General features: G+C 49.6%; 4 protein-coding genes across 6 annotated transcripts in view; 2 read left to right on the top strand and 2 right to left on the bottom strand.

Moving 5' to 3' along the window:
* IFT122 (intraflagellar transport 122) overlaps positions 1-5,048 on the bottom strand; it is a gene marked incomplete at both ends in the record, with an annotated part of 29,603 nt that extends 24,555 nt beyond the window's left edge. The window contains 8 exons of one of the 3 annotated variants that reach the window (XM_079540511.1): positions 434-616; positions 918-1,064; positions 2,092-2,158; positions 2,566-2,642; positions 3,428-3,506; positions 3,855-3,939; positions 4,776-4,842; positions 5,008-5,048. In XM_079540511.1, coding sequence (XP_079396637.1) covers positions 434-616; positions 918-1,064; positions 2,092-2,158; positions 2,566-2,642; positions 3,428-3,506; positions 3,855-3,939; positions 4,776-4,842; positions 5,008-5,048 — 746 coding nt within the window. The remainder of the gene's footprint in view (positions 1-433; positions 617-917; positions 1,065-2,091; positions 2,159-2,565; positions 2,643-3,427; positions 3,507-3,854; positions 3,940-4,775; positions 4,843-5,007) is intronic. The other 2 variants (XM_079540512.1, XM_079540513.1) reach the window with 2 other exon arrangements.
* A 229-nt stretch (positions 5,049-5,277) lies between these two features.
* MBD4 (methyl-CpG binding domain 4, DNA glycosylase) lies at positions 5,278-8,226 on the top strand (the record flags this gene model as incomplete). Its single annotated transcript, XM_079540309.1, has 7 exons — positions 5,278-5,333; positions 5,578-6,062; positions 6,538-6,612; positions 6,886-7,020; positions 7,245-7,394; positions 7,683-7,786; positions 8,149-8,226. The coding sequence occupies 7 exons, from the start codon at positions 5,278-5,280 to the stop codon at positions 8,224-8,226; spliced, it is 1,083 nt and encodes a 360-aa protein (XP_079396435.1).
* A 554-nt stretch (positions 8,227-8,780) lies between these two features.
* Positions 8,781-10,490, top strand: RPL32 (ribosomal protein L32). Its single transcript, XM_079540125.1, has 4 exons — positions 8,781-8,805; positions 9,414-9,514; positions 9,787-9,968; positions 10,319-10,490. The coding sequence occupies exons 2-4, from the start codon at positions 9,419-9,421 to the stop codon at positions 10,446-10,448; spliced, it is 408 nt and encodes a 135-aa protein (XP_079396251.1). The 5' UTR covers positions 8,781-8,805; positions 9,414-9,418; the 3' UTR covers positions 10,449-10,490.
* A 1,536-nt stretch (positions 10,491-12,026) lies between these two features.
* Positions 12,027-27,397, bottom strand: LOC306950172 (cullin-associated NEDD8-dissociated protein 1-like; the record flags this gene model as incomplete). Its single annotated transcript, XM_079540336.1, has 15 exons — positions 12,027-12,254; positions 12,427-12,534; positions 13,450-13,614; positions 13,722-13,891; positions 14,617-14,712; positions 15,062-16,570; positions 17,697-17,838; positions 18,486-18,778; positions 21,060-21,208; positions 21,886-21,991; positions 22,546-22,802; positions 23,447-23,570; positions 24,424-24,578; positions 25,373-25,516; positions 27,330-27,397. 15 exons carry the CDS (start codon positions 27,395-27,397, stop codon positions 12,027-12,029), a joined length of 3,714 nt encoding a protein of 1,237 aa, XP_079396462.1.
* Positions 27,398-27,402: the final 5 nt, after the last annotated feature.

Genomic DNA, 27,402 nt, shown 5'->3' with positions numbered 1-27,402 from the left:
CCTCCTCCACAGTCTCTCATTTAGGAAGAAGGGTGGTGGTACTCTGAGCATGCTGATGAAAACAATGCTCCTAATCATAAACTGAACAAAAAGAAAACTGAAAAAAAACCTACTGAGAAACTTCTCAATAAGCACCTTCCCTTTGCTCAACACAACACGTGAGAAAAAGCAACGTGCTATCACAAACCTAAGGAATGTCACAATTAACACTTACTAGTGGAATAAATTAAGACAATAAAAATGACACTTAATCCAGAATTTGGTACCTTTTGAATTCTGCACCCTGCATAAATTCCCTGTGCCTTCGGTCCTTTTTGTAAATTGCTCTTCTATGCTATACGTATGGATATATATGTATCCATTGTATTGGATATATGTTATATATTGGATAAATGCCATTGATATATATGTTATCCATTGTAGTCTCACTCACAAGTCGAAATGCTTAGCCTCTTCTTTCTCATTGTCTTCTATCTTTTCCTCATTATCCTGCCCACTGTCAGGGTTGGGTTTCAATTCTGGAATCTCCTCTAACTGGCTGTGATCTGACTTCTCTAAATGGCCGTTATCTGATTCCTCTTCTTCATCTGCTCTACTCCAAAATCTCTCCCACCAACTGCAATAGCAATTGTTTATTCACATATATGGCACAGTGAGTGCAAACAGCCCACCCTCCTCTCCCCAGAAGCAAGCTGAAATCCAGCAACAAAAAAAGCAAAATCAAAGTTTCATGATCTCCAGCTGGAATTTGTTCCCATTCTCTTCCACGTGATGAACACTGCCAAAGCCCAGCCCCACAACAAAAGGCACCGTTAGGGGCCCTGAACCTGCTCAGCAGGGATGCAGGCCGGGCCTTTCTGTTATCAACAAACCAAGGACTGACCAGCAGCGTCGAAAAGGGTGGGGTGATGATTTACCTGGATGGATTCCAACAAATGGACCATATTGGAGATGAGGCAGCCCCGGCACGCTCTATTTTCACTTTCTCATCACCATTTTTATTCCGTATGCTGATGACTCCGTTGGACATCCCCAAGGCAAGGTACTGGCCATCGTTTGTCCAGCTGATAAAACACACAAGGACTGAAAACGGCTCAAACCAAGCAGCAGGAAGGCAGAATGGTGCAGCATAATCAAATAGGGACGGTATTGAAACAGGCTTTTTAAAGGCATTCTGGAACGGAGCCAGCAATCCTCAGAGTTGTTTATGAACCTAAATCCGCATTTATGGCAACAGCGTGCAACGCAGCAAGAACTTTTTACTGCATACACAAATTAGAAAAAGGTGGAAACAACAACAACAAAATTAAAGCTATCATCTGCTTGTGGTGTTTGTATCATGTGCTAATTAACAGATGCATTTTTGGGAATGAGAGTGCTGGCAGAACACCAGGCTTTTCAAAGCCACATCCGGAGCAATGACACCGCATGCGGTGGGGACAGGAGAGACCTGCTTTCTCTTCTTGTCTCTACTGCAGCCAACGGGATGACTTCACACAAATTGATGTACCCTTGCTTCAGGTTCTGCAGAGGAGTAACAACACCTTCTGCAAATGCCAGCAACACAGAAGATGAGCAGCTCTATGAACAAAGCACACTCAGCTTTCCTCTACCTTCATTTCATTGCTACTGCACAAGTTGGCTGAACAGATGGAGACAGAAGTTCAGACACTCGCACAAGACCAGAGCACCTCTCTGAGACCTTCTGAAGAGTTAAATATACATTGTACATACTGAATAATTATATATGTACTGCTGTAAACAGTACCTAATGGAAACCAAAGCACTCTGCTATCTAAAACAAGGACAAAGAAAGAAAAATAGCTCTCTGAGAAGACAACACAGGAAAGAACAAGTCATCTTGGACAAATATTCATTTTCTGAGCATTCTTAATACTAATCAAATATTTAATGATGAGGATGGCAGAGTCACATGAAATGTAATGCTTCTGAACAGCAGCTTAGGAGAGCCTCTCTCCTGCTGGGTACTCTGTCTCCACAGACTTGAGCTATATTGCTTAAACTTTTTTTCCATAAGCCTGCACACTATTTTAAACTGTTTATATTGAAACTAACTTAAAGAACACTTACCTACAGCAGGTTATCTTACTGCTAGCTTTATGTTTAGAGACTGATTTCTGCTCAGGTGACCACAAGCCTTGATTAAAATGAAGAAAAAAGCTGAAGTAAATGACAAGAAAACTTTACCAGTGTTCAGATTAGAAACCAGCTTTGCCAGGAAACTCAGCTCAGACTTCAGAGGGAACAAAGTCTCACTGCTAGGACATTTAAATACATACTACACAAACAGCAAAGAGGAAAAAATAGATATATCTAACACAGAGAAAGGCTCCCACTGGAAAAATCGCAGTAAGAAGGTACATTTGTTCTGGGACATCTCACAACACAGTCCTCATCAACTGACTTTTCGTGATACACATAAGTAGCTTTGGGCAACATCTGGTTTCTCCCAGATAAAAAGAGCTGCACAAATCTGTTGTTAGCTTAGCTGTAAAACTTGTACAGAGTTCGCAGGTTTAATGGAAAAGTGAGAAAAAGACATACCAAAATCACTGGAAGAGCAGGATGCCAACTGGTGAGTAAGAGGGTTGTACGAAACGCACTGTATAGAGTCATTATGCCTAGAATGAAGTTACAATCACATTTCAGTAAATCATTCTTAAACGCCTCTTTCTGACTTTCAGCAAAGTAGCTGAAGGGCTCACCAGATGGCAGAAATAACTTGATCAGCTTATATTACATCAAATTAATCTGCAATTACTGTAAACTACATCAATAATAAATCCTAAAAAACACTGTCACTGAACGGCAGGATTCGCTGTTCCATCAGGATGAGTTCAATGTGTGCATAAATGGGGTTTGTTAGACGTGATGAACGGTTAGATCCAAACTCTAAAAGTGCCCTTGTTCTCCTGCCCAGCACACTGCCCTGTGCAACCAACCAGCAACAACTGTGCAAACACATTCAGAAACAGAATTTGAAGATGTATCTGCAAAGACATGACATGAAACAAAGCCAAAAGAAAGATGAAAATACACCGTGTGGAAAAGCACCAAGCCGTACCTTCAGCTTGGACTGCGACCTAGGTTACATTGCTTTGATTTGTTACACAAGATCACTTATATTCTGCTTCATCCCATTTCATCTTACAGAATTTCCCCAGTTCTTTGCCAGCCCTTTAAATACATCAGAGATCTATCTAGACCTTTCACCCTCATTTATGCCTTTAATTGCTTTCCTGCCTCATTCAGACACTTCAACTGCTCTCCTCTTCCCTCTCGTATTACTCACTGGCATTTTCTCTAACCTTAGTTAACCTTCCAGCTCTAACATCACTTACTGAGAGCAGAAGTGCATAACGAAGGTTCTCACTGGAGATGCACAGGATTGAAAGCCAGCACTTACGTGTATTTCAGAATTCCTTCTAGCTTTGAAGTCCAAATGATCACACTTTTATCAGCTGAGCCAGATGCAAAACGTTTGCCTAGGAATTAAATACAGTTTAAATCCCACACATAAGAATCCCTTACTCACCCAGTATTCAACAAAAGAGAGAGCAAGATGTTCTTGAACTTGACAAGGCTCAAGCCATAAAGAGCCTAACATTGCAAGTGTCCTGGTGTGCTGTGCTTCCTCAGCTACATGAAACCTCAGTGGCTTTTTTCATGTAAAAAAAGCTCAACCATACAAACAACAAAGCCAACGCACGCACACAACATTCAAAAATGCCATTACTTGAACAGCCCCATTTTTATCGATTTGCCATACGGAATGGAAGATATTACACACTTCACAAACCAGACTAAGAAAGTCCCATAGAAGTGATATTTACCATCTTTAGCATAAGCCACACAGTACACAGTGTCCTTATGTCCCTTCAGAGGTTGAATTAAGGTTCCATCAGAAGTATCATATACCTGCACAAGTAACCAGAAAAAAAATATTCAGGATGAGGACTGTGACACAAAATTACTGAAGGCCAGGAAGGTTCTACATTTTGTTTTCTGTTTCCTTTTTTGCAAGCAGTACAATTCATGCAGATTAAGGCATTTTAAAGTGTAAAAGCAGTTTTCCTTAACAAACAATACTTTTCTAACATTGGCACAGAAGTCCAGCACTAGAAAATTACGCACACAAATGAAACTTCTAAACAGCTCGCTGGGCCTCCACGTTCCAGCGCACATCTCTCCTTCCTTGTATAATAAGCTACTGGAAAGGACCATCATTAAATACACCATACATTAAATACACGCAGCCCCGGCAGCGTGAAGGTCCGTGCGCTCACGGCTCAGAACAGCACACAGCCGTGCCCGCAGCCCCGCACCGCAAGGGAGGCGCAGGGCGGCCCCGGGCTGCTGGTGCTGGAGCCATGGGAGCCGACAGGCTCTACTGGAGGCTCAGCTCAAAGCACGAACATAAACGCGAGCTTCTTCCTCCTCTTCACAGGGATTGGGAGTCACGAAACGGAGCACAACCCGCTCACTGAACGCGCGATCAGCGCAGAATCGCGGCGGTGTTCGAACGCCGCGCGCCGCTCCAGCTTCGCGTGAAGGTGGGCGGCCTGCAGGCTGCTGGGCGAGGCGTCAGGAGGCGCTGCGGTAACAGAAATCGCACTACGGAGCAGAGCTCGGATCTGGGTAACATCGCAGCGCCCCGCAGCCGGCCTGCAGAGCGCAGGGCGGGCCGGGCTTTGCGGCGGGTTAAACGCAGCAGGAGCGCGGCCCCAGCGCGGGGGAAAGCGAGCTGTCCGTACCAGGAGCCGACTGCCGGCGGCAACGATCAGCTGCGTCCCGTCCGGCTTGAACGCGAGGTCGTAGATGCTGGGGAAGAGACGAGTCGTCGTCGCGGCTGTCGATGTTGGCGGCTCGTCCCGTTCCCGGGATCCCCGGCAGCGGAGCCGCGCCCCGAGGGCCGCCCAAGCCCGGCCCCGCGCACGCTGCCGTCCCGCCGCTCCCCGCCGCCCCCGCCGGCCCCGCGGCGCTCACCAGTGCTCGGCCCGGTCCCGCCAGGTGAGCGCGGCCCGCATACCGGGCCCAGACCGCACTCGGTCGCAGAGTCGGTCGCGCCGCCGGCTCCCTGGGCAACGCGCAGGCGCCCGGAGGCCCGCCGGACCGCCGCGACGGCAGGGGGCGCCGCTCGGCTGGGCGGCGAGGGGCGTCACGTGACCGCGGCGTCCGGAAGCGCCCCTTAACGAGGCCGTCCCGCGCCGGAGCGGTTCCCATGGCGACCGGCGGGCGGGAGACGTCGAAGCGGGGATGGAGCGAGCGCGTCGGCGGCGCGCGCCTGCGGGAGGTCGGAGCGGCGCGTGCGGGTGAGGTCACGTGAGCTACGCGGACGGGGTCCCGCAGCTCCGCGCCGCGCCACGCTGACGGAGCCGCGCCGCCGCCTCTCGGCGCGGCGGGAGCTGCGGGAGCGCCGTCCTGTAGCGGCGGCGGCGGGAGGCGGCCCGGCCCCGGCCCCCTGGGCTACCTTCCGGCGTGCCGCCCAGCGGCCTTCCGACGGCGCGGGCGGGGGAAGTGGCCCCTCTGACGGCTCGCCGTTCTCTCCGCCCTCAGCGCCGAAGGAACGACGCTGCGGTCCGGACGGGCGCAGGCGGAGCGCTGCCATCACGCCGGCACAGCTGGCGGCGCCACGGCCCCGGCTGGGAGCGGGGTGCGGAACGGCGGAGCGCGGAGTTCCCGGAGCGATGGGTCCGAGGCGCGGCGCGGGGAAGGCGGCAAGGCGGAGCGGCGCCCGAACGGCGCCGGAGACGAGGCGGCGGGGAGAGCCGCGCGGGACGGCGGAGCGAGGAGGAGCTCCGTAGGAAGTAACGGGGAGAGCGCCCGGAGCGAGAGGAGGAGAGCGGCGCGGGGCCGGCGGGAAGTGGAGCGCCGGGCGGGATGCGCGGAGCCGGCCGTGGATGGGCGGAACGGCCGCCAAGAGCCGCACGCAGCGCCCGCGGCTCCGGGATCGCGGCGCTCCGAATCCGACCCCGAAATGGGGACCGACGGCTTGCGGCCTGCTGGCGACGAGAGCTTCGCGGCAGCTAAAATACGGCGAGGTATGGGTGTGTTTTGAGGCAGAATATGATTCTAACGCGTTATCCTGAACTACCCGAGGAAAGTATTCGGGACGGGCGCCTCCCGTGCCGTCTCATTTCTGGAGCGCTTTCGGCCCCTTCAGCTGTGCCCTGGGATCGAGTGCTGAACGTGTGCTGCCTCTTGGTGCTGGTGCCGTGTTGGTCCCCGTGCTTTGTGAAGAAGGCTTTGGTTGTAGCTTCTTTCATGATGCAGTGTGTGGGGCGGGGTGGAATTCTTAGCTGTCGTTTGGCCCGGTTTTCCAGGCTGCATTGGAGTCGTGATTTCTCTTCAGAATGTTTTTCTCAGAGCTCAAATGCAGAAAAATACATCTGTGCTATGCATTCCTACGTGGAATCTGTGTAATTCCACCACGAATGAAGGAGGAAAAGGTCTGTGAGCCATGATGGCAAACTGTGGGGTTTTCCATTTTAATACTGAGGTATCATTTCTTTACAGAAGAATCTGTCCCACGGACACAAGTGGATAGGAGGAAAACGAGTCCGTATTTTTCAAGTAAATACAGTAAGGAAGGTAGGATTCTCCTTGGGGACACAACTGCCATTTTGCAGGGGAGAGCAATGAGGCGGCTCGGGGTGAAGTGATGATGTGGGAAACGCATACATGGCTGCACGTACGGGCAGCCTGCACTGCGGGGCTGCAGTGTGAAGTGCACCCGTATGCACAAACTGCCAACGCTGTGCCCACAGTGCTGAGCCTGCTTCTAAAATTCGTCATTTCATTTTTTTTCCTCTAATTCCATCCTTTATTACCCCATGTATTTCCTTATATTGCCTGCGTGTACAGCTCCCAGCCCGCCTAGGAGGAAGGCCTTCAGGAAATGGACTCCTCCACGCTCCCCTTTTAATTTGGTCCAAGAAACACTTTTCCACGATCCGTGGAAACTTCTCATTGCGACCATATTTCTCAATAAGACTTCAGGTAAATGGAGTAATACATTTTCACGTTGTGTAACTGTTGGGTGGTGATGTAGGATTGAAACAGCTGCCAGTTTTTTTGTGTCATTAATGAAAGAATAAATACACATGTTTGTGTTGATGTTAAAAAAAAAAAAAATAGTAATTTGTTTCTTGTACCTTGGCAAAAACCATGCATAGTTAAAGTGAAGAGGGACCTGCACAGCTGATGATGGTTTCTTTGAGCAGGTAAAATGGCAATTCCTGTGCTCTGGGAGTTCCTCACGAAGTACCCTTCCCCTGAAGTAGCCAGAACTGCAGACTGGAAAGAAATGTCAGAGCTTCTCAGACCTCTCGGCCTCTATGCGCTCAGAGCAAAAACAATAATCAAGTTTTCAGGTAAGTTTTTATGGCTGTGTTTGTGGAACGATGTAAACGTCATTAGCAATAAAACTACAGCTATTTTCCTAACTGTGCTCTGTGACATCTTTCCCTGCTGGTTTGTTTTCTGAAGCTTTGGGAGATGTTGGCTTTACGCATGTGAAACTGCTGATTGGATTGTCTTAACTGAGTAACTTGTGGTGTTCGTAGAGGTTTCATTTAAAATGCTGCCATGTGCAGGTCTGGGGCAGCGTGGTGTCTGCTCAGACCTGGGCCTGCACGGTGAGGGCTGTGCGTGTGTTCCAGACGAGTACCTGCACAAGCAGTGGAAGTACCCCATTGAGCTGCACGGGATCGGAAAGTACGGAAATGACTCCTACAGAATCTTCTGCGTCAATGAGTGGAAAGAGGTGCGCGGGGCTGCTGTGAGTGGGGCCTGAGGGGGCTGTGCAGGCAGTGCGTGCCTGGCCTCGCCTCCTGCCGCTGTCACATGCGCTCACTTGGAAAAAAAAAAAAGATTTTTTTTTTTTTAATTTCAATTATTTGAATTCTCAGAATGCATTTTTTTTGCAAGTCTGCCTTTAGTCAAGGCTGACTGATCCATCTGCCTTAGCTCACACGTGGCAGGGGTCTGTTGCTCTGACTGTGGCACTGTGGGTTGGACAAGGGCAGGTTGTGAGCTGGGAGGGGAAGTAGCTTGGGGGTGTGCTTCGGAGCTGTCAGGTGCGTTAAAATATTCATATGAGCATTAATTACTTTTGTTGTGTTTTAGGTGCAGCCTCAGGACCACAAGCTGAGCGTCTACCACACATGGCTCTGGGAAAACTATGAGAAGCTGAGTGGGGACTGAGTGCAGCCTCAGGTGTGCCAGCAGTGGGCTGCGCAGCATCAGAGCTGTGCTGAGCATCGCGTTCTTAGTTTATATGTTGTGTGACATCAACTCAGATAATCACTGTAATAAAATGTTCAAGCGCTTTAAAGGTTTTTAATAAACGTATCTAACTTTGTAGCATCTGTTCTTGTAAAGCTCCCCTTAAACCGAACGGGCCCGCTGCCGTTCCGCCAGCACATGCCTCACCGCCAGGGGGCGCTCTCCCACTCAGCGGGCCTGGCGGAAGCCGCGTGCCGCCTGGCCCTGAGCTTCCTGGCGGAAGCGGCGCCCGCCAGGTCCTGTCAGCTTCGTAGTGAACGCGCAGAGCGGGACGCGGAGGAAGCACTTATCCGCTCTCCCGCGACGCCCTCCAGGACGCGTCCCACCTTGTTGCGGCTCAGGGCTGTGTGTGACCCCGCGAGGGGCGGCCGCTCGCTCCCTGCAGGGGAGGTGCGGCGCTGACCTGTCGGTACCGCCCAGATCTCCCATAAGCCCCCGCGCGCGGCGGCCCCTCCTTCTCTCGGCGGGCCGTGCCGTGCCGGCGCCATCGCGTAGCAGGTGAGCGCCGCCATCCGCCGCCATCCGACCCGGGAGGGCCCGCCCGGCCCCGCCGCCTGCCCCGGGGGCCTCCGCGCCGCGCGGGGAGCCGTGGCGCCGGGGTTTTTCAGCGGTCCGTAGCCTGGCGGCGGCGGGGCCAACGAGGCCGGGCTCGCGCGCAGGAGCCCTGCGCGCGTCGCTTCTGGCGGCAGTGAAGCGGGAGCGGCCCACGGGCGGTGCTGGGGGTGCCGGGCCGGGTTCGGGCCGCCGTCGGGTCCGAGGCGGCTGGGCTCTCGGAAGTTCCGTCCTTAAAGGGACTCCGGCTGCTGCCCTCCGCGGGGCTGCTCGGGAACCGGAAGGGCCCTGAACTCGGCGGGCGGGGAACGGAGCGTGCGAGAGCGGGCGTGGGGAGCTGAGCGCGGGCCGCCTCCCAAGATCGCATCTGGGGAGCTCGTGGTGCTCCGCCAGCTTCGGACACGGGAGGCAGAGACACTGCAGGGGAACACCCATTCCCTCCCTGGCTCTGGCAGTGGCTAGGGGGTGGAAGATAGCCTGCTACAGCCCTCGTTGGCAGGGTGATGCGTCGCCACCGTGTCACGCCTTTTCTCATCCTGCTCCGCTTCCCTCAGCCGCCATGCCTGCCCTCCGGCCTCTCGTGAAGCCTAAGATCGTTAAGAAGAGGACCAAGAAGTTCATCCGCCATCAGTCTGATCGCTATGTCAAGATCAAGGTAAAAACTCATGGAAGCTTCCTTACAGCAGCACCTTGGGGAAGGTCGGGTTTGTGATTGCCCAGAGGCCTGGTGATGGATTAGAGCATAAAGGCCAGGTGTTGCAGCTGTGGGCCGGGCAGTGGTAGCGCAGGTGTGAGACCTGTGGGATGTGATACAGCAGTGCAGCACAGTGAGTCTTCGTAGGTTGGTTTTGGCCAACCTCGGTGCAGGCATTCTCACACCAGTGTAGTTTTGTAACTGAATACCAAATGCTTCCCACGTTTCTTTAGCGCAACTGGCGGAAACCGAGAGGTATCGATAACAGAGTTCGCAGGAGGTTCAAGGGCCAGATCCTGATGCCCAACATCGGTTATGGGAGCAACAAGAAGACAAAGCATATGCTGCCCACGGGATTCAGGAAGTTTCTGGTCCACAATGTCAAAGAGCTGGAGGTGCTCATGATGAGCAACAAGTAAGTCTCTGGATTTATTCCCCGTCCTTCCCCGATCGTTGCTGCAGTTCTGCAGTCAGTGCTGCAGCTGTGTGCTGCTGTGCTGCCCATCCCACAACGGCACTGAGGAGGAGGATGCGGGTAGGAGACCTGGGAGGTGTGCAGCTTTGGGGAACGCAGGCACCGTCTCGCTTTACTCAGCACCGCGGTGCTGGAAGGCGAATGGAGAGCCTGAGGCCGCCAAACCTCTGTCTGTGGCTCGTTGTTAAACTGCCGTGCTCTGCTGTCGGCAGGATGGCTCTCGTTGCTTTGCCTGCACTGCTGCCATGCATCGGGCCGAGGAGGCTTAGGGCGCGCTGTGTTCCCTGCAGGTCGTACTGTGCAGAGATTGCTCACAACGTGTCTTCCAAGAACCGGAAGGTCATTGTAGAGAGAGCGGCTCAGCTCGCCATCAAGATCACCAACCCGAATGCCAGACTGCGCAGCGAGGAAAACGAATAAGCTGGCTTCCACATGTGGGATGTATTTAATAAAGTGTAAAAACAAACTGATCAGGATTGGCCTGTTGCCTGTTTCTGAGGGCTTGGCACACAGTGCTGTGACTCCACTTGCACCTGAGGTTTGTGCTGACGGTGAGCTTGCAGCAGTGCACTTTGTGCATCTCTTGCTCTTACCTGGAGATTTGCTTCCTTCCCGGTACTTGTGCCTCAGGGGGCCTGGAGCCATACCCTGCTTGCGATCATGCTGCAGGGGAGGGAACTGACATCTTAGTGGAGGCTAAGAAATGGTCGTGCAAGCAGCTGTTCCCTTGTTCTGTAGGCTCCTAGTAGCGTTAGCAGCGTAATGTTGCTGTGATAAGCAATGAATTCAGGAATGAACACGGCTTCGCAGGTACATTTTTTATTTTAAGTTACCACTCAAACAAGGTGGATATTCTTTAACACTGCACTATAAATATTTTTCACATCAACCGCTGTCAAAAATGAGAAATGAAAACTTATTACAACTCCATGGCTGTAAGAAATGTGTCGTGGTGCACTTGTTCTCTGATTCGCTGTTACATTTTCTCTTAAGGCTTTTCTTCCCCTCTGCAAAGCAGTATTAGAACAAAACATCTGCTTTAGAGGTTTTCAAATGACAGAAGGTACTGTGGACTGTATGTTTCAGCAACTCTGGTTACTGAGATTCACCTGTGATACTGGAGCACTCAATATGAGCTTCCCTCCTAATTAGTGTTGCAGCTGTGTAATTTAATGACCAGAATTTGGAGCAGATGGGTGCTGTGGTGGTGGTCACTCAGTACAAGCACTGATTGCTCCAAGAGGCAAAGAGAGGCCCACTGCTTAATGCAGAGAAAAGCTTAGTGATTTGTATTGTACTACAATCCTGCCGTCTCTTTTGGAAGGCAGCCTATTGAGGTATTCTGCAGTAAAAGTAGAAAGAAAAAGTATTGCTGAAACGCTGTGGAAATACCCACCTGTCCCTTGTATGAATCCAGCCCTGTGCAGACAGGCTGGGATGTCTTGGTAAGAAAGTCCAGCTGCAGCTTGCGCAGCTTTGCTCATGCTAGTCTCCTTCCTCTTCTTGACAAAGGTGCTTGTGGTGTACATCACTACTTAAAAGACACACAGATTTCAGCCATATTGTTAAGTGAAACAATACATTCTTCAGGCAATTTGGAGTAAAAAGTGCGTGTGCAGTGGTTAAAAAAAAACCAAACTTTAAAGCTATTTCACTTTGCACTTCAGTAGGGAAACTCCAGGAGGTGGTTTCCATTTTCCATGGCATCATGCTACATTGCTTGACATACCCTGTAAAAGCTTGCTGAAACTTAGCATACACATCTACTCCTCCCTGCACGGGGGCAATGCTTTCCTTGATCTCACATACCACATTAAAATGCAGTGAGATGCCTGGTGCCCACAGGTGCAGCCAGAAGCAGCTACTTCTGCTAGCACTCGCCGGCTGCCAAGCAGCTGCTGCAGCACAGAGCAGCTTGATGACATCCTCACTCTGCCCACCTGTGACATCCCTTGGCTCACGTGTGGGGAGGCAGGCAATGGAGTGCAGGGCAGAGCCCTAGCTCAGGTCCATTGATTCTGCAGAGGGCAGAGAAGCAGTGTCTTTCTGAATACTTTCAAAAAGCGATGCCATTTCAGGACTGGATCTGATGTGAGAAGAAAATTCAGCCATCGCTGGACTTTTCTCTACTTCAGGGATGGTCAGGAGAGCAGCTACTGCTCTCATTGCCGATCGCTTCAATTCATCCTGCTTTTCAAACTCCTGTTTCACTGAACCAGCTTTTACCTAAAAATCCAAAGCAGAATCTTCAGTTAGGATTAAGAAAAGGTGATGCTGGCACAACACTGACATCAGCAGAGCGAGCAGATCGTTTTCTAACCAGAGGGACTTGGGGAGCAGGTTGCTCAGAAGTAGTAGCAGAGGGCTAAGAACGCCCAGCACGCCCCACTGATCTCACCTTTGTGGAGCAGGTTGCCCGGAGCGGTTCGATCAGGCGCTCGAGCCGCTGCAGAACTGCGTTAGGACAAAGCGTGGACAGCCGGGCCAGCATTATGAAAGTCAGCATCTAGACAAAGGAGGAAAGGTAAGATGTGCTGCTTCGCTGCAGCCTCCAGTGCCCTGGCTCCAGCATGGATCTGTCTGCAGAAGGCTGTGCTCTCATCATGGCATCTGTACCGCAGTGGTTTCCTCTGCACTTCTGCGAGGGGTTTTTATTAAGAGTCATACTTAGAAATGCACCTGCTTGCAGCCAACGTACAACAGGTGCCCAGCTGGACTCAGGTCCCAGGCGTCCTGCTGCCAGGGGTCTGTGGGGTGCTCAGCTTTTGAGAGAAAGCCTGCGTTCACCCCAGCAGTTGTGCCACTGCTGTACCCCTTCTAAGTGGAGGTAGATTAAACAGAATGAAAAGGAAACAGCGCTCCTATCAAGCTATGAGTCGTGCCCTGGCTCCCTCAGAGCTGATGTCATGGTTTTATGTTTTTTGTTTTTTCGGGTTGCAGTCTTCCACATCAAAACGTCATGTAGTGCACGGGGCATTAAAGTGTCCCTGCTCCAATCCCAGGTTCCCATCCCTGTACATTACAGAAGTCCCGGGATCTGGCCCTTCCAGGGGGGCGCTCTCTTGCTGCCTGGCAGTGGGTGCTGGAGGTGCTTTCCCAGCCGTTCCAAGCTGTTCAGGTTTGACTCAGTCTCTCTCTCATCTTGTCTGATTTAATAGTCTCAATTTCAATTAAATTGTATCTATTGTGTTATCTTGTATTCTGGTATCATAGTAAAACAAGTGTTCCTCCATAGATTGTTGCCGCTGTTCTTTTCCTCCCTTCCTTCCTTCCCATTTTGTGGGACCGGGGTGGGGGTGGAAGGGCAGAGGCCTGCTGCCCCCCTGTCACGGCCATAGATTGATCTGGTCAACTCCGTGACAGCTGAGTAACATCAGTTACTTCTCTGTCCTACAGCAGTTTTGGCAAAGCACCTACCCACCTGAATATCATAGTGATCCTTCAGTCCATCCTCCACATGGTTCAGGTACTCACAGATATCCAGCCGGTCAAGGCAGCTTTCCAGCAGCGTGTACATGCATTCAAAAGCAGCTTTCCTCACATCAAGGCCATCATCCACCGTGTGTTTGAATGGCCCCATTTCTACCTTAAACAAGAAAAAAAACAGAGCTGCAACCTACCAGCAGACAGCGTGACTGCTTCACACACACAGAGCTGCTGCCGTACCGCACTCGGCACAAACCGATGGCATACCTCTCGAATGAGTTCTCTTCTGACCTTTGTTTCGTTATATAAGCTGGGGAGAAGTGTGTTTAGCAAGTCCCGGATTAAAGAAGGTTTGTTATGAGCAGCAGAATTAAACATGGCTAAAGCCACCCGTCGAACATTCAGGTCTGAATCCTGAAGGGTTTTTAAGAAGTTACCTGTGGTTGAGAACACATCAGGCAGTGTTTTACAGGTCCAAGAAGCAATTGTAACTGACACAGGAACACTACAGTGTACTTTTGATGTAGCTGGGATACGTAGCTATGGACTTGGAAGATATGTAGCTATGGTGAAATAACTTTAGGGACATGGTTAACAGACACTGGAGATACTTTCATTGAGGATTACTATATCCTTAATAGAAGAATTGTGCATATTTTTTTGCATATGGGCATAAAGATAAATGGCAAGATTCCAGCTACCACAGACCTTCCCTTAAAGTCACATCTGAAGGTTCAGTATTCAAGGACGGCGTTCTTTCTTCTTGCTTAGATCTACTTTGCTCCAATAAGACTTCTCAGAAACAGAAGGCCTACTTCCATACAACAGATCTGAGACAGAGGCTCCCTACAAGGTATAAGGCCTTAATTTAGGTTGTGTTTCACAAGATCCTTTCTGCATAATGCTTGAATCTTACGTTTGAAAGCAGAGGGAGTTAATGCTTCCTAAAAATCTCTGCCACCAACAGAATATGCCCAAGAGCACAGTATCACAAAATTTAGCAAGGGCCCACGTGACAGTGCTCCCCCTGAGCGCCAAAACCCAGAGGCACTGCAGAAAAATAACTGGATTAGGTGAGGCTCACACAGGTGTGAAAAATCCCTGAGCTGTTAATGAAAGCCAAAACCTGCTCCCACGCACCCTGTGACTTTCACTAGCTTACCTATGCAGCCTTTCAGAAGAGCATCAATAGGTTGAGGATGGTCTGCAATGGTGAATTTGACTGCAGTCACCACTGTACTGCGGGCATGTGGAGAGCCTGCGACAAAGATGGAAAGAAGAAAACAGTGACAGATCAAGAGACAAAATCATCACTTTAACTTTGTAGCACGTATTCTGCTCTCAGTTTCAGCGGACATGCATTGAAAAGCGGGCTGAGGATTTGCCTGAACAACCTCTCCCAGCACAATGTCTTTGTCCAGTCCCTGCTGTGAGCCACCTCCCACAGCCCATGCAATGCATGGCTCCTTTGAGCCCCTCGCAAAGATCCCCTGTCTCCTTTTCACCTCTCCGGTCTGCCTGTCTCCCCACGGTACCCACCAGTGCTTTACAAGAGGAGCTTCCAGCAAAACAAAGCACCTCTCCATCTCAGCACTGCTCTTCATTACCTGATGACAGCTGTTTTTTCAGCCGAGGCAGCAGCTCAGAGGGATTCACCAGAGTCAGCTTCCCCAAGCACTCGGCCACCACGTTGCGCGTCCCTTCCTCTGAGCACTCACAGTGCTTAAAAAGCAGAGCCCAAATATCCTCCACGTAGGGCTTGAGGCTGTCGGCTGGGGAGGAGCTAATGACTTCTTTTAAAGAGTGCAGCAGGAGGTACTGTCTCTTGGGCTGGCTTTCAATCTCTTTCAGCATGAAGGGAAGATACTCCTTAAGATTTCCAACACTGATGTTCCCCAGTGCATAGGAAGCAGCAGATTTCACCTCTTCGCTGGGGGAAGCGAATGCTTCCAGGATGACGGTTTTGAGCTCCCTCTGAGCACTCGTGAGGTTCGTGGTGCGCCCCATCTCTGCCAGCGAAAGGAAGGCTAGCACCTTTACAGCAGCACTGCTTTTGGGGCTTTTCACATCCTGGATAAACTGGTTCACTGTCCCAGGGGCTTCTTTGGGGCAGGCCGAGGAAAGGGCTGCCACGCACTTAGCAGCAGAATAATACGCCTGCTTGTGTAACGCTGCCGATGCCCCAGGTGGACCTGAGGAGTACATGGGTGCCGTCAGCTGCTTCAGCAGCTCTGAGTAGCCCACAGTGGCTGCCTTTGTCAGAACCAGAGCCTGGAAGAAGTCAATGATAGCGTTCAGAGCCCCTCCTTGAAGCAAAGGTGAGTGGACAAGCTGAAAGATTTCAGCAAGAACTGAACCAGTGATCTTAGAGATGCAGGATGGATAAACCTTAGCTAAAGTAGTAAGGAATGCGATCGCCACCTGGGAAACGTGCATGTCATTCTCACTGATTAAAGCAGGGAGCTCTGTAAGAACAGACTCTATCATGACAGGCTTAAGGCTGTCACTGTAGTTCTTCACCAGAATATCCAGAGCGGCCAGAGTGCTGAGTTTCAAGGCACGTTGATTCTTTCTCAAGAAGGAAGCTAGAATGGGGAAGCCTTCCCCTAGGATTGGTCTTAAGTCTATTTTAAGTGGAGAACTGGCAATGAGTGTTAATGCTTTAACTGCTGTCAATCGGGTGATTTCATTTTTGAGCCTCTCCAGAAATATCTTCAACGTTGGCTGCAGATCAGTGCTTAAATGGTCTCCCAGACTGTAAATGATTTGTCCCATACACGAGATAGCACGCTCTTTTACCTCCTGGTCAATGTCAGCTGCCTTCAATCGTTTCAGAGTCCCAGGAAAAAGGTCCTTCACATATGGCTTGGCATCAAAAGCGCAAGGTTTGTCCAGAGGCCTGATAACCTTCACAAGCTGCTGCGCAACCAGCAGAGCTTCTGAAGTGATCTTATAGAAGGGGTCTCCTATACAGGCCACAACTGGAGGTAACAGGCTTTTGATATGAGGATGAAATGCCTCTGGCTGGTGGTTGCAAAGAAGGACGTAAAGGAAAGACAGCGCGTCGATTCTCATGTTGGAGGAGTTGGATTTGTCGGCCAAGGAGAAAACAATGCCTGTGCAGAAGAGACAAGAATGAACGCTGCTTATTTCAACTGATGGTTTCTATTGGGAAAAAAAGCCACCAAAGACACCCTCAGAAAATGGGCTCAATCTGAATCTGTTTTCTTTCCTCTCCGCACTCAAATTATATTTACCATTCCAAAGAACTATTATCTTTGCAGTCTTTCTGCTTGCAGGGAAGAAGCAGTCACTCTTTGCAGCAGGCACAGATAGCTGGCCACAAAAACTTTTTAAAACTTAATAAGAAAAGTCATCCTGGGCTGAGCTAAGGAGGGACTGTTATCAGAATACAACCAGGACTGACAATGTTAAGGCTGGAATTCTCCATTCTCAGCAGACACCCCACGCAGCTGTAATGTCCCTTTCTGAGCTTCTCCTTTATTCTTCTGTGGAAAGTCTTATGACTTCTTTTATGACTTCTGTTAGTATTGCCAGCAACATAACTGTGGATCATTAGCAGACTTCCTTCCTAAATGTCACATACTTCCAAGTCCATTTTCTGACTTAATCAGAAACACAACACTGCTTGCTATCCCTGAAGTTGTGCTTGGCTTTCTGATTACAAGCTTTCTGCAATGCACTGATTCCTAAGAAAGAAGGACAGGAGACTTTTTATACATTTACTACACAGTCACTCCAAAAGCCAAAGCAGACCCTCATTACTGCAAGCCTTTCAGCAGTCTGGGATACTTCATGAACTCACAGGCAAGGAAAGCTCTGTGAAAAATGTGAGGGAACACATAAAATGATCAGTCAGAATGAATATCTTTGTTAATACCACTACATTTTGTAAAAGAAAAAGTCACTTGTTACTGACCTCAGCAGGCTAGCAAGTAATTCTAGCTAATTTCAAAGGAGGCTGGAACATGCCCTCTTAAAGACACCTCCTCAGGGACTGTGGAAATGAAGCTGGTATTCTTACCCTGGCTGTCAGTGGTAGACAGAACTAAGGACTGATCTGGGAACTGCTTAACATATCAACGTGGAGAAGAAGACATGCAGGCCTTGAAGCTGAACAGAGACAATACAGAGGAATAAAACCTGAACACACAGGTCAGGAGCACACATGCTGTGATACCAACTAACAGAGCCAACCCACAGACCGTGGACAAGCTTTACCAGGCACTAGTGCAGGGATGTGCTCTGCCAGGCAACCAGGAAGAACATTGGCCAGCTCCGTCAGGAGGCTGAAACAACCTTGCCTGGACTTGATGCTCTTGTCTTTGAGCTGCTTGTGCAAGGCCTTGACAATGCTGGGAACCTGCAATGTGGAAAAACAAAACAGAAAGAAACACATCGGTCATCCCAGCTTCCAGAGCACAGAGCTCTGTTACCAAAGCAGCTTGCTCAGCTGAGCCAGAAGCACCAACAGTGCAGCAAGAAAACTGTCAGGATTCAGCAGTCAACAGTGGAATTGTTCATTAGAAAACAAGACAAAGGAAAGATTACAGTGCATGTGAAGAAAAAATACACAGACAGGTGAGCTGGAGGGGACTTTATTCTTCCATATTCTACAAACAGAATCCCCAGCAAACCTTTCTGGTGCGGGTGTTGTCCCCTAAAACAAAAGCTTTAAGAAATACAACAAGATCATTATTTTAGCCAAAGGCCAGTGTGTCCTGTACAGTCTAAAAACACGTCAGAGGCTGGCCCAGGGGAACAACTGCACACAGCTGAGTGCTCTTGCTCTGCCTCAGCTCTCACTCCCAGGAAGGGTAGTAAGAATGAACCGAAAAAAAAGGGGGAACTGTTAACCCTTGGGATCCAGTACCTCCTGGTGGTCTGCCCAAAGCTCCTTCAGCTAGCTTTGTTCTCAAGCTTGACTATTAGGCACATTCATCAGTGGCTCACTATCTACTTCTCTTTATTGCATTCTGCTGTCATCCAGCCCACCATCTCCTCACACACCTGGTTCTGAAGCATTGTCAGGGAAACATCATCTTTGTCAGAGTCGTCTGAAGCATGCAGCCAGCTCTGGACGGGCAGCGTTTGCTTCAGCAAGGAGATATAAGCGCTGAAGATGTCAGCTTTGACATTCTCCTCTCTCTCCTTAAATCTGCTTATCAAAACTGGAGAAAGGGTTTTGTAGAAGTCCTGAAGGAGATCATGCCTGCTGCTGACAATGGCCTCCAGGCACTTTGCTGCAGCCCTGCGGACTTTCCAACTGATGTCATCATCATCACTGTACTCATCATCACTTTCTGGAAGGAAGACAAGGGAAAACAAGGTGCATTGTCAGGAGCAAATCAGGAGTAGACCATTACCTGATACCTCAGAGTCTAACCCTTTGGCTGACTAAACAAACAGGTGCCAATAACTCACATACAAAACTGTCCAGAATAGCCTGTCCCTACAGATGTCACCAGAGACAGCAGGGTGACCCAGGGCTGATGTGAGTTCAGATTCTTCTGTTTCACGTGAGAGCTGGCAGAACAAACCTTAACATTACTTCATTTACTGGGGAAGCCACGTCAGCTCAGGCATGAAGGCTTTTGTTTTGAAGGAAAAATGAGATTCTCTGATTTTACAGAATCACAGAATCACAGAACGGCCAGGGTTGGAAGGGACCTCAAGGATCATGAATCTCCAACCCCCTGCTGCATGCACCAACCCCCACATTTAATACTATCCCAGGCTGCCCAGGGCCCCATCCAACCTGGCCTTGAACACCTCCAGGGATGGACGGGGCATCACAGCCTCTCTGGGCAGCTGCTCCAGCACCTCACCACTCTCTCTGTAAAGAGTTTCCCCCTGACGTCCAATCTAAATCTGTCCAATCTCAATCTCCCCTCCCTCAACTTCAAACCATTTCCCCCTGTCCTGCACTTATCAACCCTTTCCAAGAGTTGATTCCCCTCCTGTCTGTAGGCTCCCTTCAGGTACTGAAGGCTGCAATGAGGTCACCCCGCAGCTTCTCTTCTCCAGGCTGAACAAGCCCAGCTCCATCAGCCTGTCTTCGTAGGGGAGGTGCTCCAGTCCCCTGATCATCTCCATGGCTCTCCTCTGGACCCTCTCCAACAGCTCCCTGTCTTTCTTGTACTTTCTTGTACACTTGGACGCAGCGCTGCAGATGGGGCCTCACAAGAGCAGAGCAGAGGGGGACAATCACCTCCCTGTCCCTGCTGGCCACCCCTCTGCTGATGGAGCCCAAAGGCAGAAATTTTAAAGGCAGAAATACGTAAATATTTGTCTTAGCAATCCCTGAATGGCACAAAATAGCAAACAATTTACAATGTTACTGGCAGAAGAACTAACACACTGTCCAGGAAGCCTGCCAGGATCTTACCCTGGTTAGCATGAAAGTAAACAAACATGCCCTCCTTTCAGGGAACCTGTTCTAACTTTGCTCTTAGCTGCCACACATTTCATGCAGCTATAAATAGAGACATTACAAGATGCTTTCTATAGGTGAAAGTACTCAGACATGCACCTGCTATCTGACCAAGCTAAACAGATTCAGAAAGTAAACACAAGACCCCTCTTAAGACAGTATCAGATTGCTTTCACTGGTGACCGAGATGTTTCTAATGTTTCTACTTTCAAGGGTCCAGGACTGTAGCTTTGCTTCTTTCTGCTACAAAGCAGTAAAAAATAGCTGCCTTATAATAATAACAATGGTGTGGCTACAATATCTGTAGGCTGAGTTGGGTTGAACTGAAACTGTTACGCTGAAATGGCAGCCTTTCATTTCAACAGCAGTTCACAGAACCACAGAATTGTAGGGGCTGGAAGGGACCTCTAGAGATCATCTAACCCAAAAACAATACTGCACAGCACCCCAGCAGATGCAGTAAGAAACCCATAAGGTAACCATTAGCTGCAATTGTTAGATCTCCTCGTAACCTCTTTCTTCTCAAGAAACACCATTTTGTTAGGATCCCAGGAGGAGATTCTAACTGGCACATGTGTGAATCTACTGCAGCTAAATTATCAGAGAACCAGGAATCTGGTTACAGCTGATTCAAATGCTTGGTGCCACCAGTGGAAGCTCAGACTTCAGAAGACTCAAAGATGGCACCTCCCCTCGACTGACAACCCACACACACCAAATCAGCTGCTCGGAGCCACAGTCTGAGGTCTGCCTGGCAGGCTGCAAGCAGCACTGGCACTTCTGAGAGCACAAGGAAGTGCTTCCAACAGCCAAGACATCAGAGCTGCTCCTCAGGATTTCCAAGCATGAAGCATGGCTGCTCCCTGTACATGCTCTAGGAGATTACTGCTAAGTCAGCAGGGACAAGAAAGGCAATGCTTCCTCCACCTACTCTCTGACAGTTCAGAGTACTAGATTCAGTGTTCTCCCTGTTGCCTCAGGCAGGCCGAGATCTGAGGCTCTTGTTATTACCATCAGTAAATTAAAACAACCAAATCAAGAGCACTGTCTTGAGACACATCTGAAAAGTAACATCCCAGAGAATGAGAGCAGGCAGGGGAGAAACGTAAACCAGTGTTCTGCTAAGCACAGTCATCCTCACAAGCAGGCACCTTGTTCTTCATCCTCCCCATTCTCAGTTTCCATCCTTTCTTCCTCTTCTTCCTCCTCGTTGTCATAGTTGTAGTTCGGGTCAAAGGTGATGTACTTCAAACACAGACTCATCACATTTGGGATGTGAGGGTCAATTTCTTTTGGGCACCTATCATGACAAATAAAAATTCTAGAAGTTAGAGTTAATAAAAAGAGTAATAAGCAATTTTAAATATTCAACTAATACAGTCCATCTGAAAAGGGTCACAAAATGCTTCCCAGATTGTTTAAGCATTTTGTTAGTATGAGTTAAGTCCTTTTCTTACCGTGCATGAAGCAATACCACATTCTCCTGGGGAGGATGCACTGGTTTCTATAAGGAAAAAAAAAAACACCCCGGAAAAAAACTAGCTGTGAACACCTGGTTCAGTCTGCTCCCCATGGGAGAAAAGCTCAGCAGCTCTGCAGGGCTGCTTCTCCAAGACAAGCCCTGAACTTCTGACCGAATGTCAGGAAAGCTGCAGCTCAGCAGCTCCTCTATATGACCCCCCTTCTTGCCTTCCACTCCCTCCCTGCTCTAGGAACCCCCTTCTCAAGGTATCCTCCAAAGACAAGAAAAACTCCTAGTTCTGCAAAACCGATACAGAAAATACACTTTTATACATTAAGGAAATACAGCTCATAAATCACACCCAACTCTATGTGAAGAAGAACGGTTATTTGTGAACCATCTTTCCCAACAGGAATGTATGTAGGAAGATACCCAGCCCAGGACACTGTAAGTAGACATATTTACACCAGAAGGACATAGTGCAAAGGATGGTGCAGCTGTTCAAGGGCACACACCTTCTCACAAAAGACTCAAATGCCTGAAAGCAGTACTCTCTCAACTCATCATCATCCACGTTACAGTACCGAACAATCAGAGGAATTATCTTCTCCAGATGTTCTCCTGGGAAAGACAAAGTAAGCAGTGGTAAACAATGTCAGCCACCTGCTACTTCCTTCACGTGCCTGGCACAGCATCCCCCACTTGGATCCCTTAGGCCAAGGGAGCCAAGCAAGGAGCCAGCAGCCCACCAGCAAGCAGCCCTGCAGGGATTTTCAGAGACGACCCTGGCCCTTCAGTCATAGAAAGAGCTACACCTAGAAGTCTTCTAGGGCTGAATGTCAGTTCTGGCAGATCTTTCAGACTTGCTATCCTACATTTCTCCTCTTATTTAAAACAAGGTGAATCCACTGCCGTCATTCACAGAAGCATTAATTCAGACCAGGGTAGTGATAAAGACCTTGAGATGAAGTGCACTATAGAATGGCAGCCAGAGAGTTCGTTTGACGTCTCCTCCCAAGTGTAGACCAATGCCAAATTAGGACCACAGAGAGAATCCCAAAGCACAACCCACTAACACATCAGGAACAGACCAAATGCACTTCTTTTACCACTGAAAGAGAGCTGCTTTAAAATGCATGCCTGTTTCCAGTACCGTTTCAAGCCACTTGTCCTACCTATGCGGTGTCCAGCCTGCCTACTGATGCCAGCGACACACTGAATGTATGTCCTGGTAGTTGAAGTAGACTCATTCTTCTTCAGCTCAGCAATAAGGTGCTCTGCAAGCTCTGAGAAGATGTTCCCACTGCAGGTCAGGACGAGATGACCCAAAGCAATGATGGCTCTTTTACGTACTGCCAACCTGGGGCTCGTTAGCTGAGGAAGGAGACAGTTCAGGATGGAAGAATGGAAAGAGTAGAGCGTTCCCCCCAGCCTGCAACCAACAGAACGAGACAGAATTTGAAAGTCAGCATGTCAGAGGAAAAGCTCCTATGCCAGCAAAAAGCATACAAGCTCTTCAGCTATGAAGGGGAAGGGAGAGCAAAAGGGTGTTTTTGGCATCCTGGGTTTGAACACTGGCTTGTACTGTACAACACAGGGAAAGGTTTTCTGTCTTCATCATGGAGTAATTTGATTTTGATTGAGTCCTTCTAGATGACCTGGGGCTTCGTCAATAATTTCCTGCATGCAGCTGACATATGACACTGTCACTCTGACTTATGTAACAAGAGAAAGAGGCAGCCAGGAAAAAAAATGCATGTGCAATCAGATCAGAGGGCTAAAATAAACTCCCCCGCTTTGCCCTCCCTTGCCTTACTTTTTTTTTTTTTTTTAACAGAGCCTCTGTGGGATCCATCACTACTGTTACCACTATTGCCCAGCACAGACAGGCTCAGCATGCAGCTCCTCATTCCTGCTGGGCAATCTGCTCTGCTGAGATATCCCCCAGTGGCAGCCAACCCAAATCCTTCAGTTTTAAGCCCACAGAGTAAGATTAGGGAAATACAGAAATCAAAAGCAAACACACAAAGTGCAGCCCCTTGCTGCACCCAGCTGCCAAAGGAAATCCTTTGGTACCTGCTCAACATATCTGACAGGATGTCAAGAGCCTCCAGCTGCACAGATACATCCTCCTGCTTTCCAATAGCTCCTGTCAGCTGGGCTGTGATCTTTTTGCATACATTTGCTGTCATGGTGGAACCTGCAAGAGAGAGATTTTTCCCGTCACTTAAAAAGAGGTCTCAATCCTACAGTGAAAATAACAATTCACCACAGGAAGAGATGACAAGAGCAGCAGTCAGGCAGCTTTTGTTTGAGGTGAAGGACAGACATCGCCAGCAGCAAGGAGCCTCCAGCTGCAGTACAGCTTGCTAATGCTCCCAAAGGAGCTCCTCACCTTGGAGAGTCTTCTACCCAAACGGTGGCACAGAGTGGGCAGCCCCTGCCATGGAACTCATGGAGCAGAGCTGGGGGGAGTTTTCTGACAGTTTCTTTTTCCCCTGTTTTAACTTGAAAATATTCAGATCCAACACATCAGTGTTTTCTGTATAGGGAGAGCAATCATAGCAGAAACAGCCCTGTTTCATCAGCTCTGTGATGAAATTTAGTAATTTGCAAACTAATCCTCAGTCTCCTCTCAGCCTCTAACACAGGCACAGCACTGCTGTGGCAACCTGCCATAAAGGAGCAGCAGATACACGGAATGGCTGCAGAGGAAACTTACATCTCCGTGAATGCCGGGTATGTCCTGAGCAGCTGGATCTCAACTCGCACTGAATGCCTTAGGACTGCAGAAACATAAGTGGATTTCTCTCAGATGCAGTTTCAGATGTGAGTATCCTCACAGTGACCAGCTCAAGAGATCTCATGTCACCTCATCTCTACCCATAGCAGTATTTCAGCTTGAACTACCTTTCCTTCTTCCTTCATTTCTTGTCCTCCAGCTAGTGAATAAGGAATTTATAATGTTCAGGCTCTGACCACCCATTTTCCTGCTTCCCAAAGGCGATGGTTCCCTTTTGCCTCAATCTATCAGGCAGGGACAAATGTTTTACCTGTAGAAGCCGGAGGCAACTCAGAGATGACTGTTTTCAGCCCAATGCTGGAGATGTCCCGCAGCTGCTCCTTGTCCGATAACATGTTTGTGCACAGTGTATCCACAATGGTTTCCACCTGGTACTCCTTCACTTTGCCGACCAGTGGGCCCAGGCTGCAGAAGGACAACCAGGTGAGAATGAACATGAAGAGGACTGCTTTCCCAAGTCAGTTTTGAAACAAAATCAGCCATAAGAGAGTGTCTTCCGAGAACAAATGCCAAATGGTTTTTGCACGCTATTAACTATCTATTACCCTCTGCCACATGTGTGAAAGCCTCCTCCTTAGCCAAGGCTCAGAACTGCTATGGGGAGTCTGCTCCCTTTGCTCTGCACTTTTTGTTGCTATTACTATTATTACTACCACTATCTCAACTTTTAACAACCTGTGTTTCCTGCTTGGGAGTTTGTACTCAAAATTGTGCATAAAGTATTTGACAGCATTTGTTCGCAATTATAGCTAATTAGTTGAAAAATGTAAAGCAGGAACCACATGTCCGCAAAGAGGGCTGAACCCGTCATCAGCTTAATACCACCTGTAACAACGACAGGGACACTGGGAAACTCAGCACTGGACTTCAAACCTTTCTAAAGGAGAGGAGCTTGATGTCCCAAAACTTTAAACTGAGCTTCTCTCTAAAGAAATGAAATCTCAGGCATGCTGCCTCACAATTTGGTAAGAACTCAACTACTTCTGAAGTCACCTACTGCTTCAACAAAGGCATCGCCCTGCCTGGATCCCAACAGGTAAAGAAACTCGTGTGTGCATCAGGCGAGGGAAAGCCCCCAGGAGGGGAGGCTGGAGCAGGGTGCCAATGCAGCAGGAGCAGGCTGCACTCCAACACTCAGAAGAGTCTGTGACAGCCTTGTAATTACCAGTGAATACGGGAGCATCTGACACAGCTCTTACCATTTGACAGCCAGGTTCTGTACTTCCCCATTTTTGTCTTCCAGCAATTTCAAAAGCATTTTCACAACTTTTTTCTCACTGTCTTCATCTAGTTTTATAGAATCTTTTTGCAGTTCCATCATCAGGTCATTGGTGGCCATAAATCTGAAAGAAATGTAGCAGAAGAGGACTGGCTGATACACAGACACAAACGAATCTCCTCCTCTTGACAGTAAGTCCTTGTACAAAAACAGATTTTCAAAGACTAACCTACCATCCTTTACACTCTAATGAAAAAGACACAGAATTGATACTTCCTGACAAGAAGAAAACTCAGAGTGAGGCAGCTGGTGAAAAGGCTCTGGCTAGAAGGTCTCTGAAAATGTTGCAGACATTCTCTTCTAAAAATATTTGACGAGGATGGGGTAAGGCAAACTGAAACTGGCGCTGTGGGATGGGACCCACCGTGCATTTTCTCAGTGCCTAAATGAACACAGTTATGTACGCTGGAAAAAACACGAGTGGTTTTTCACCAACTATCAGACCTAGGAACCCAAGCATGGGGACTGAGAATGCACCTGGCTGTGTTCCTTCTGACATCTCCAGCACGGTCCCACACACAGAGAAGGCCTAGCTCAAAAATGGAAAATAAAATCATGGCTCCACACCGGACCTTTAAACTTCTTCTGTACCTTAAAAAAAGTCCCTCTGTACCTTATAAAAAGATCCTCTCTACCTTGAAAATTCCTGCAGCTGTATTTAGAGCTGCACTGTTCAGCCCAACCTCGCCCTTCTCACACCCCCCTGCCCCCTGGGGCTGGTACAGGTCCTGGCCGCTGCGTTGGCCGCCCTCTCCTCACTCAGACCCCTCGCAGAGCTTTTTCTTCCATTATAGAGAAAAGGTATCAATATTTACTGCTGCTCTGAAGCAGCCCTGAGCGTTCCATGCCTTCTGATGCTCTGCTGTCCCTTTATTAAGGAACACTCCTCTGCTCTTCATTCCATATCCACCACCCAATCAAATTTATTTGCATTTCCTTAACAACATAGGACAGTATTTGGCACAAATGATATTTCCGATTGCACTTTTCTCTCCCATGAGCGCAAGTCCCACACAAGTACTTCTCACTTCAGCTTAGGAGAAAAACAAGATCTCTGACTGTCAGCCAGTGTAATTTCCTACAGAGACAACATCAAAATGCACAGTGAAAAGTTCTGTAACTACCTGCTCTCCTAGGAGCAGGAAATATACAGCAGACCGAGGCCCTGAGCAACGGTTATTACATCTGAGCACAGGGACGGGTGTCCAAAAGGAGCCGAGCAGGATCTCCCCTTTCTCGTTCATCGATGACACCTCCATTTTGAGTCCGGCTCCGATGTATGTCATTCAGCACTAAGGAACAAACGCTGCCCGCGGTGCGGGGCGGCATCCCACGCGCAAGCCTTCCCCGGGGCAGCAGCCCGGCACACGCGGCATCGTGCAGCCGGCCAGAACCCCAAAAAGAAACCCAGAACCGCAGGGCGCCGGGTCCGGAAGAGCCTCCGGGCTGCACCCGCGCTCCCGTGCCCGCGCAGCGCGAGCATGACCAAGTATGGCCACCGGCCGGCGGGATGCGCGTAGCGCGGGGCCGCCGCTGCCCGCTGCGGGCTCCGCGAGGCGGGTAACGGGCACGGGCGGAACCTGCCGAACGGCGGCGGACGGCGCGGGCTGCCCGGGACACCTGTCACACACAGGTGCCGGCTGTAACGGATTGGACGCGTCCCGTAGCGCAGCCCGGGCACCGAGCCGCCAGTCCCGCGCCTACAGAGATTCTTTTCCCTCTCTACTGACATTGACGACGAGCAAAAGCGGCCGTTCTCGCCCTGCCCGGGAGGCAGGGTGCCGCAGCCCGGCATCTCGGCCGCCACCCCCTCCAAACGGCCGCAGCCCGGCGGCGGGACGGCCCGCCCCGGGGAAACGAGGCGCTCCGGCCCGCACCTGAAGTCCTTGTCGGTGGAGGTCATCTTCTCCAGCAGGCTGGAGATATGGTACGACACGCTGGCCATGGCGG

Source organism: Tetrao urogallus, assembly GCF_951394365.1.
Source record: "Tetrao urogallus genome assembly, chromosome: 10".
In the NCBI taxonomy this organism is placed as follows: Eukaryota; Metazoa; Chordata; class Aves; order Galliformes; family Phasianidae; genus Tetrao; species Tetrao urogallus.
The sequence above is the reverse complement of the archived record's forward strand: the minus strand, read 5'-3'. Positions and strand labels throughout refer to the sequence as shown.